The following is a 10,658-nucleotide window of genomic DNA, read 5'->3' as shown; positions in this document are numbered from 1 at the left end:
CCATGTGATCATCTGTTTTAGGCACAGAGGAGGTCGATTTTCCATGATATCATCTGTTTTAGGCACAGAGGAGGTGGATGTAGTTTGTTTGCTTCATTTTTTGCTGTTTATACATCCTGGGTCTATTTAGCAGTAATGCATGCGTGAATGCTCTGTTGGATGTATTTTTCAATACACGCCATGTGACTTTTAGTTGCTGACCTCATAGATGATTTTCTACAAGATGTAGTAATTATTTGCAGGATGTAGTAATTATTTGCTGAGGTTCTTCATATTTTCTACAGGATGTAGTAATTATTTTACAAATTATCTGAATTGCATGTAACATTTGTTCTATATGATTTATTATTTTTTCAAACCATGCAGTATGATGGCAGTCACAGGAATTTTATAATTTTTGTTGATATATACATCCTGTACAATGTTCATGTCCATGCAAATGTGTTGTATAATGTTAAAAATTGTCATATAATTGTTCACATTTAAAATTGTCATATAATTGCCATATACTTGTTGTTTTGTATGTATATGTTTTGACATATTGCTTCGCTTTTTTACTTTTAGGATGTAAAAAATAGTAACTATATACATTTGTTTTTTGTACATCTTTTCTGATGCTTATGTTGTATTTTTTTTATCCAGTGCATGCAAAATGTATATGGCACTATATAATGTATTTTTCATAATTATTTTTAATGTTTTTGCAGGTGTAATCATTTCCAATCATTTCTACCAATCATGGTATGAATGTTTGCCTATCATATCATATGTGCTTTCACTCCATGATGGTTTTTTCCTATCACAGCTTACCCAGATGACTAAACAGTTACATCTTCCTTTTTGTAGAGACCTGAACATACTCCAAAGAGTTCAAAACCTGAGAAATCAAAGTACAGCAGAATGAGGAACAAATTGCACTTAAAATCAACTGTGCAGGGTGATCTCGGTGATGAAACAGGGGTGATACCAAAGACAGATGTTGTTGGAGACGTGCCAAGTGCATCTTTGCCATTAGCCGATTTGGAAGATATAGCTGTTGATGTTGCTGTCGATGATAAATATGTTGATGAGGATAATGATCAAGAGGGGATGGTTGTTACTAAGAAGAAAAACCAGGTACTTATCCATCCATAATCCTTTGATTCTCTATGATTATGTTGGAGTGAAAATTTGTTAATTAGTCATAGGTCTGACAGGGTTCACTCCTTTTCTTTTGCTGTTTTGTCAGAGTTCTATGTTCAATCGTTCATCTCCTATGAAAATTGTTCGTGTCTGGAAGGGCATGACACCAAAACAGATGGAATTGATTTCTACATCAGTTTTTGCTGACATTGCTCAGATGAAGTGGTCCAAGCTTGTGCCGGAGCTCTGCCGCTTCCTAATGTCTTGTTTTGATCCTGTAAGATGCTGTATGGATTTTGGAGGAAGAGGAATAATCCCAGTCAATGCTGAGTTGGTTGTCAGAGTTTTAGGTGTCCCTGTTGGCAGCGCTGATGTTCCTTATCACCCAAACGTTGACGCCACTTGTTTGGTTTTGAAGATGTTTGGTATTCACAATGGAGTACACCCAAATGTTTCAAATGTCGAGAAGGAGCTTGGTCCAGAAAATCCTGCAGATGATTCATACATGAGGAAATTTGTAATATTCCTTATTAGCTCAGTCTTTGCTCCTACTACTGGGATAAAAGTTAGTCCTAAATGTTATCCGTCAGTTGTGAATATAGAAGCCATAGGTACTTTGAAATGGGCTCAGTTTATTATTGACATCATATGCCAGACTGCAAGTGCAAAGGATAAGAAGAATTGGTTCAAGGCTTGTATGCCTTATCTCATGGTCAGTATTGTCTTTCGTATCTTAACCTCTATCTTAATCATGTTGAGGACAACACTTAGACGATTTTTCTTTTCTGAATGTGCTTTGCAGGTCCTATATGTTGATTCATTGGAAACAGACGCTCTAGATGTTCCACTGGATGGAACTCGTTGTTCAGTTTGGACAAACAAGATGATCACCACTGTATGTGATTTGGACAAACGTAGTGATGGTTCATTTGGTGCCTTACCGGTACGTTTTCGTCATTCTAATTTTACATTTCGTGTATTGTTTTTTTATCTCTCAGCTAAATGTCCCTTAAATTAATTTTTGTACTGATATTCTTCCTTTTGCAGTTGAAAACTTGCTTCAGGGTTAATTTATCATTGTTCATTTCTGAACCTTCGCAAGTTGACATGTTTATAAAACGCCATCTGACGGGCAATCACACAGAAGAGGTGAGCAAATGTACCTCTAGTTGCACTGCAGCATTTTTTTGTACCCTACTGTTCTCAGCATATGTTCTTAAATATCTTCTTAAACATGTCTATCATTTTTTGTGTCAGCATTTGTTCTTTTTTCGCTAATACTGACAAGAACTTATGTTTTTCCAGTTGGTAGGATGTATATTTCTTTTGATGTGACAGAAAACTTATGTTCTCCAATTTATTTATTTTCTACACATGTTTCCAGGATATTGTGAATTGCAGAAAGGTTGTTGTAAGCATGTACGTTACTTTCGAAGATGGGTTGGTCACATTCATTCGCTCTCTGGGATGTAACGAAGGCACGACATCAAAACACAATCAAGAAGAAGTGCCATGCAGTAAGAAACAGAAAAGGCGAAGAGTTACTCGTGCTCCAACCAAGGAGGTGCTGGGAGGCCCCAAGGAAAACCAAAATCAGTCCCATGCAGAAATGATGGATGTTGACAACGTTGTACCACAAAATGCAGCTGAAGTGGCCGGTGATGTGGCAGACCATAATGCTCAGGAAGATAATTTGAACAAGAGCATTCTTGGACAGGAAGTTCCTTTACATGAAGATGATGTTTGCTTGGATGATCAGTTTGTACATCCACAGTCAAGTAATGTACCTCAACTTACTGAACTAGCAACCCCAAATGCTCTGAACCAGCTGCAGGTTTTATATGGTTCTGCCTCCCAACATACAACTTCCAGCCAAAATGCACAGTCCAAAGATCAAGATTATGATGGTAGTGGTACCAAGTTTGTGTTAATAGGCAGTTCGATAGGGAAAAAGAAGTCAGTGTCATTTGATTTACAGGGAGAAAACCATTTTCAGCAACCAAAATTAAATGAAGACACTGTAGCTTCTCCTTCAGAAACAGTTCAGTATAGTCCATCTGCTAGGAGACCAGTGACCAGGTCAATGTCTCCTAAGAAGCCAGCAATAACTTCTCAAGGAAGTCCTCAACAATCCAGAAGGCAGACTAGGCTTGCTACATCTGAATTGAGGGCAAGCAGCAACAAATCAGACATCATCGAACACGCACCAGTCAATGTTTGTTTGCAGAAAGGTGCATCCTCTTATTCTGTGAACAACACCAGCAATATAGTGTCAGAGGATGAAGCCCGGAACTCTCCAGTTCTTGTCGAAACAGAAATGCAGAGAAAACGCAGAGATTTAATTGATGATTTTCCAAGTTTTGATCTTGGATTTGAAACCCAAGTTAACCAAGAACCCTCAAACCGTCTCGACACAAAGGAGGAGGAGCTCATTGTTATATCTAGTAACGAGAGTGGCGACTCGTTAGATAAGATTTATGCCACAGTTGAGATTCCTTTGAGGACTCCTCACAAAGATCAGTTGGACCCAACAGCTACACTCCTGTTCCTGAAGCTCACAGAGAGAGAATTGTCAAGCCAGCCGCAAACCAGAAGTCGCCTTTTGTACGAAATGATAAAAAAATCAGTTGCAACAAAATTTGCCAATGATGTATACAGTACAGTTTGTTCCTATGGAGGTCAAACTGAAGATGCGTTGAACAAACAGAAAATCATTGACTATGGATCTTTTTTTTATCTATCTTTGGGACTTGGCTGATTCTGTTAGGCTCGGTGAATGGCTAAGCAATTCAACTTGCCAAATAGCACTACATGTAGTGTCAGCTGAGTTGGCGGAGCAAAAGAAGCATGTGATGCCCCTAAGGCTCGCGGTTAGTCACATACCACTTTTTTGTACTGTTTCTTCTTTTTTTACTTTTCTGTTCATGTACGTGCCATCTTTGTTTTCTGAATGCTTACATTTGCTCTTTTTCTGCACGTAGGACAAGCTTAGGAACACTAACTGTATTCATGACCAATTCGTGAAGAAGCAATTTAAATTTGATCCTGAGTGTCGCCTAGACCATAAAGAACAGGTAACTTTTTTTTGTTTCATGTTACATGTACTATTACTCACAAACTATCATCACTACTTTTTTGTACTAACACTGCAATACATGTTCCTTTTGTTTGTTATGGTCTTGTAGATATCATTTCCAGTGCTCCAAGACCTAACACCAGATATTAAACAGTTCAATGGGCATTACTATCTGATTGTGATGAATGTAAAGGCTGAGAGGTTTGAGGTGCTGGATTCGTGTGTGAGATAGTTTTTTCCCTTCTTTGATTGCAAAAATTAATTTTCGTTCTATTGGTAGAAGGTTGGATGCCTTGGTGTCAGCTAATTAAGTTCTTACCCCTGAAATCGGGACAATGATAGATATTCTTAGCGTAATATTATTTGATTGAAATCAAACTCGGTTCATGGATGCAATGTGTAGTAGTACAAATGCATTGTCTAATGGTTCTAATTTTCTATACATGTTTTGCTTTGTGAATAGTCTAAAAAAATATTACTTAGGTGTGCAAAATTATATTTTATTGACCAATATTTCCGAGTGCAATCCCTGAGCACTATGCATCATCTTGCACTTAAATTTGTCATGATGGTATTGCCATTAATGTAAATGCATTAATTTATTTCTTTTTGTATGCTTAATATAGAGGCAAGAAATTTTTATCACGGAGCAACAAGATTGATACGAGAATAATTTACTCCTATTAATATTAGCTGAACACGCGGGCATGTTTCCTAGTAGGAACATAATAACATGAGTACAACTTTAAAGCATTTTCAAATATATGTCATAGAATAGATTGCAAAATTTTGAGGAACTCTAAACTATGGCAACAATGTAGATAATTAAAGACCTAGGCATAACGTAACTCAAACTTCTTGACACTTATTGCACTTGCAGGGCTCAAGAACCTTAAAATTAACCTTTGAAGGTACTTTCCCCTCAATGTATGTCATGATAGCTTCTAGAGCCTTTCGGGCTTCAAGAAGTGTATCCTTGCCCAAAGGGAAACACTTGGCAGACCTCCTCCTATGATACCCATTAGTGGTGTCCAGGATAAGATGCTTTAGTGACGCCGCATAATCAAGAATACATCTCGTTAGCTCAATCATGGTCTTCCAAGAGCGAAAGCCATTGATGATCACACTTTTAAGTTTGCGATGGCGGTGTTTCCGAACGCAACTTGCAAATAATAAGTCTTCGCCAATTTGGACTCCGGGAATCAAACCAGGTTCGATGGTAGGCACCTCCACCTGAATGGGTGGCCTTCCTAATGTCAGTTTCTTAAGCAAAACTTCTCACATAATATTTTTCAATGCTGAGGAAATTGTTGTTACTGCCCGGTCAGCTGGCAATTAGCGATTAATAGGCAAGATATATCAGTTAATCAGCTTATCAGTCACCCACCGAGTAGTGATTAATCGGCCAGTTAATCACTAAATCGGCCGATTTTTTGAACACTATTTATTAGTAAATTTTTAAGTACATAGTAGTAAATTAATTTACCGTAAGAGTTCAGATGAAGGGCATCCAATACAGAAAAGTAGCACCAACAAGTGATTCTTAGCAAGAATGGGTTTACCAAGGTAATATGTAAGGTATCACAGTTAATGCACTAATTCGTTGTATCAAGTGCATAAAAGTGATGTAACAAAAAAATAGCTTTTCATGAAAAGGTACATGATAATTCACCAAATAGAAATCAAGATGGCCAACTAATCTGTCTAGTTATAATAAAGCAAGGTATAATCTATTAATTATTTTTCGCAGAAAAAAAGGGAAATGAAGAATGACTTACACGCAAAACGAACATCTTCAAGTTGGGAGAAGCATCAAGAAAAGAAACCAAAGAACAGAAGTCGTAATCTGGAGAACGACTTGGTATGAAAAGCTTAATCTCCAAATACTCGAGGTGAAGGAATTTACCCAAAACCATTGGTGTATTGACTTTCTGAAAAAAAAATGCCCAAAGATTAGAACTTATTTATAGCTTAGGTCAACAAATGACTGAACTGGTACAAGAAAGATAACACTAACCTCATAAAGTGAGTACAGAAAAAGAGTTTCGACATTTGGCGCAATGGATAAAAGCTTGGTACTAGCATAATGGAGCAGGTTAGGCACATCAGTACTTGTCATCTGCATTTTCTTCACTTGCAATGAATCTCCAAGAGAGATAGGTATTGTGGGGCCCTCATAATTAAGGATGGAGACTTTCGGAGCACTGCATTCTATCATCTGCAACATTTTGCAACCTCGCACGTCCAGTCTATTAAGTTTCGACAAAAGATGTGACAGCTTTAAGCAACGTATATCATAGCAGGACTCGAGGTCCAGATGCTCTAACGTGAAGGAATTGGACAGAAGAAGACACAACTCCTCCTCAGTAATACCAACATCATGCAGACGAACAGTCTTCAAACTACTCAAGCAACCAACTTTGCCTACAGAATGAAACATGCAGCTACTGAGGTGAAAATACTGAATTGAGTGTGCCCGCTCGCGAGATAAAAGTGAACCAGGAAAGTTGTACTACATTTCGTTTTCTATGGGGAGCCCTAGCACAAATTCTTTGATCCCAGGCGTAAGTGCAACTACTAGCCAGCGATCAAGATAACTTGGATGCACACTGAAATCATTGCGAGTTTGCAATTTAAATATCTCCACCCCAACACCAGAGTGATTTTGCATGATGTGGTCAACTCTGTTGATAAAATCTTTTGTTTGTTTGCGAAGTGCTCTCATATCAAATATGAGCTTGGGATAGCATCTCCAAGAGTGAAGAAAACTATGAGACAAGCAGGCAGCACGAGCAGCATCTTGCATTGGCATAAGTGCATGTATCTTCCAAAGGATATCCTGCAGAAACATGCTACAAGAATTAAGTATTGAAGAGTTGGCCATGATGACTTGTTGCTCTACATTACTAATTGAGATCAATTGTACACCCCATGGAGCGCGTACCAATGGATTGTCCATTTTACTAGTTCAGAACTGGCATGCGCTACAAATGGACTTTATGTTTCATGTTGAATAAAATTTGAATAGGGGTGTTTTGCCCTCGGGCTCTACGACAAATTACTGAATGATTTACTCCCTCCATCCCATATTACTTGTCGCCTAAACGAGTGAACACACTAAAATGTGTCTAGATACATGCAAATCAGCGACAAGTAATATGGATCAAAGGGAGTAATTCAGTTACTGTTATCAAGCGAACATGATTTGAACATTGAATTACTTTATGCCAAAAATTAGAAAATATAAGAGAATGCATTACTGCCTATGTTTGTAAATACAAATTGTTTTGGTCTTGGGAACAGCCTACAACGTGCAGCTTTGACTGACTTTTCACATAAGTATGTTATAGCAAGCATATATTATGTCATCATTACAATGTTTGCCATGACGAATATAATGATTCTATTTCACATGAAAAACTATAAGTTTTACACAAAATAGTTGACTTTTTGCTTTTCTAGGACGTCTCATCTATTTCCGAAAAAAAGGAAAGTAGTACTCCCTCCGGCCCTAATTAACTGACGCAGCTCAGGAGTACACTTGTACTGGACATAGAGCATTAATTTGGTCCGGGGGGAGTATTTTAGTTGCAGTTACATCATACCTCTGGAAGGGTAACCTCTGGCTCCAATACATCAGCACTTGGAGAACCATCAGCCTGTTGGCAAGGTGAAACCTTGCTTTCAGCATGAGAGACAGTTAATCCAACATCTGTAGCCCACCCAACAAGGTCACAATATAGCACAAGAGAATGAGCAAGGATCAATGCAATTACAACACATTTACAGACTCTACACAAGTATAAGCTGCTTGAGGCCTTACCAGTTATAAACTTCAGAGGATGATGAGATGCAGGACTGCAGGACGATGGGAGGTCAGCAACAGGCTCGAGTGGACGTGGGGATGAGGAGGAAGCCATCGATGAGTTGGAGAAGGCAACTGTAGCAAACTCTAGGAGATGATGAGATTGACAGCGGGTCTTAGCGTTGTCTGACGCTGTTCACTTTATTACCAAAGGGACCACTGCCATAGCACAAGAACAAAGAGCATTCAGATGTAGTTTGTTTAATTGCAGAAGAAGAAATAGCACACTGTAACGCAACATACTATATACAGGTCCATCTTAGTATGCAGCAGCACAAAAAAATATTTACTAGAACGTATCCAGATCTAGAGCCCCATTGTGTCAAGAGATGACACCCACTAAGACCTTGGACAACACTGAACTGGATGGAACAATGAACAATACATAAATCGATGAGTTGGCACAAAAGAGCAACCTTATTTTTTGATTTGGATAAGAAACTAGACGTGCGGCTTGAAAATGAAGCCTAGACAGTATTTTTTTAAGACCTTACATGAGACGCGCTTCAACCGAGGAGGCCGATCTCCAGGGAGATCTGGCCAGAAGATAGTAGGACATGGGGCAGGAGAAGAGCGATGGTGCCTCCTCTACCTCTCACACAAGGAGTCGCGCACAAAGAATAATGAGAGAGAGAAGTCCATATTACCCCCCTGAATTTGTCTTAAAGTTCAGTTTACAACCTTGAACTCTTATTTGGTTCGACTTTCAACCCTAAACTTTTGAAAATCGTTCGGAATAAACCCTTCCATCACTTTAACAGGTTTTGAGGTGATTTTTGTTGCCACATCAACGGATTTTTTTCGTATATGTACCAATACACCATCTCGTAAAACTAACATCAGAACACATGTTCCCCTCGTACCGGTTCATCCTGTTCGTCTTCCTCTCTCAGACGAGGTAACGGTGATCAGGAGGAGAGGAAGCTCAGGTAGAGACGTCCTGCCATGGAAAAGCTCGGGTGGTGCAGAGAGGGAGGGGTGCAGGAGCAGTAGAGGGGGGAGAAGCGTCGTCGCTACTGCATGGAAGATGCGTGCTGCTGCTGCTACCGGTTGCTAATTTGCAGAGGAAGTGAGAGATATTAAAAATCTGAGACTTGTGCTCCTAATGGTGAGAGAAAGATGAAGGGATGCAACTCGCCAGCGATTCTGATTTAACTAAGCTAGTGTATTGGAGTGGGTGTAAACACTTAACTGTCGATACTAAGTGCTCCTAATGGTGAGACAGAGATGAAGTGCTGCTGCTACTGCCGGTTGCCTCAAGTCTCAGTCTCTAGAGCAGAGTGCAAAGTAATCTGTTGGCCTTGTGCTGCTGCTACACAATCCTGCCGCAGCAGATTTCTTCTACATGATCCATCTTGTATCGGTGTTGCTATATTAATATAGCGGGGCGAAAGCCTATTTCGAGGATCTGGCACTATTCAGGTCTGGCCTCCAGCATCCATAGCTCATGCATGTAAGAGGGCAAATACATGTACATGGTATTTTGACCAAGATACGGAAAAGACGCTGACCTGGCAAAAAAGAAACTGGCTTGGAACCGGTCCAAATGGAGTGAGGGGTAATTTTGGACGGTTTTCATAATTCAAGGTTGAAAGTTGAATCAAATAAGAGTTCAGGGTTGTAATCTGAACTCTAGGACAAGTTCAAGGGTGCAATATGGACTTCTCTCAAGAATAATTCTTCTACTTCCAACACAAACAGGGCGCCGACTTGTCATGGAATAGAGGAATCGATAGATTACGAAACAGGCAGCCTAATTTCTGAACAATCTCAAATGAGCGATATCCGACATCATTTGCGGTTGTCAGAAGCGCTGAAACTCAACGGTTCATGCTGAAAAAAAAGAGAAGGTGTGATGGCTCCATTCCTCAGTCCATCCCCTCATGTATCTTGAGATCTGGCACCAGTGCTGGCTATAGATGGCGCCACGTCTAAGATGATGAACGAAAAAAAATAACACTTCACGTGACAACTTTCAATTCAGTGAAGAACATATTTCAACACCAAACACATTCAAATAGTTGAATTCAAAGCTTTGCACTGACATGATTTCAGCTTTCATCTGACAGAATACAAACGTTCGGCCGTGATAAAGAAACTGAGCACTGAACTCCAGGAAACGTAGGTTTCAGCTCACATGACACTGAACTTTTGACTAGCGATAGCGAAATCGACCCCAATTAAACTAGATAACCAGTATAAGTTAGTGCAATAGCATCCATAAATCGTGTGTATTATCAAAATTTAACTCAGAAATTTGAAGTTAAAGCCCCGAAAGGGAACAGATCAGGATCACCCAGAAAATGGGGATTTTTATGCGTACCACGTGGAGGTGATGAGGAAGGGCAGCGGCGGTGGGGCGTCAAGCCGCCGGTCGCCGCTGACTAGATGGACGGTGGAGGAGCAGAGGCGCGCCGGGAGTCGGCAGTCGCCGCTGACGAGACGTGGCCTGCCCGGGGATTGAGGACGTAGCCTGCACCGGGTGCTCAATGGAAGCAGGGAGCGGAGACAGTAACCCGCCGTTGGACGAACCTCGCTGAAGAAGAGGGGCTACGGCGGCGGCGCCCTTGGGGTCAGTCAGGTGGTGGTGCGCCG

At 40.1% G+C, this 10,658-nt stretch overlaps 1 protein-coding gene and 1 long non-coding RNA gene across 2 annotated transcripts; both read right to left on the bottom strand.

Annotated features, from left to right (window-relative positions):
• Nucleotides 1-4,927: 4,927 nt before the first annotated feature.
• LOC124670527 lies at nucleotides 4,928-7,850 on the bottom strand. Its single transcript, XM_047207012.1, has 4 exons — nucleotides 7,804-7,850; nucleotides 6,216-7,037; nucleotides 5,977-6,129; nucleotides 4,928-5,431 (listed from the first exon to the last, which is right to left on the bottom strand). The coding sequence occupies exons 2-4, from the start codon at nucleotides 6,636-6,638 to the stop codon at nucleotides 5,048-5,050; spliced, it is 960 nt and encodes a 319-aa protein (XP_047062968.1). The 5' UTR covers nucleotides 6,639-7,037; nucleotides 7,804-7,850; the 3' UTR covers nucleotides 4,928-5,047.
• On the bottom strand, nucleotides 7,841-10,658 carry LOC124670529. The gene is made up of 3 exons (XR_006992548.1): nucleotides 10,387-10,658; nucleotides 8,022-8,222; nucleotides 7,841-7,910 (listed from the first exon to the last, which is right to left on the bottom strand). It is a non-coding gene; the product is annotated as an uncharacterized LOC124670529 (long non-coding RNA).

The sequence above is a fragment of the Lolium rigidum genome, chromosome 7 (assembly GCF_022539505.1).
Source record: "Lolium rigidum isolate FL_2022 chromosome 7, APGP_CSIRO_Lrig_0.1, whole genome shotgun sequence".
NCBI lineage: Eukaryota > Viridiplantae > Streptophyta > Magnoliopsida > Poales > Poaceae > Lolium > Lolium rigidum.
This window is presented reverse-complemented; position numbering and strand designations above follow the sequence as displayed.

Coding starts and splice junctions, on each gene's coding strand:
- LOC124670527 (XM_047207012.1), bottom strand. CDS start 6,638: ATGTTTCATTCTGTAGGCAAAGTTGGTTGCTTGAGTAGTTTGAAGACT. Junction 6,130..6,215: donor TTCTGTACTCACTTTATGAG/GTTAGTGTTATC, acceptor TTTTTTTTTCAG/AAAGTCAATACACCAATGGT. Junction 5,432..5,976: donor TGAAGATGTTCGTTTTGCGT/GTAAGTCATTCT, acceptor CCACCCATTCAG/GTGGAGGTGCCTACCATCGA.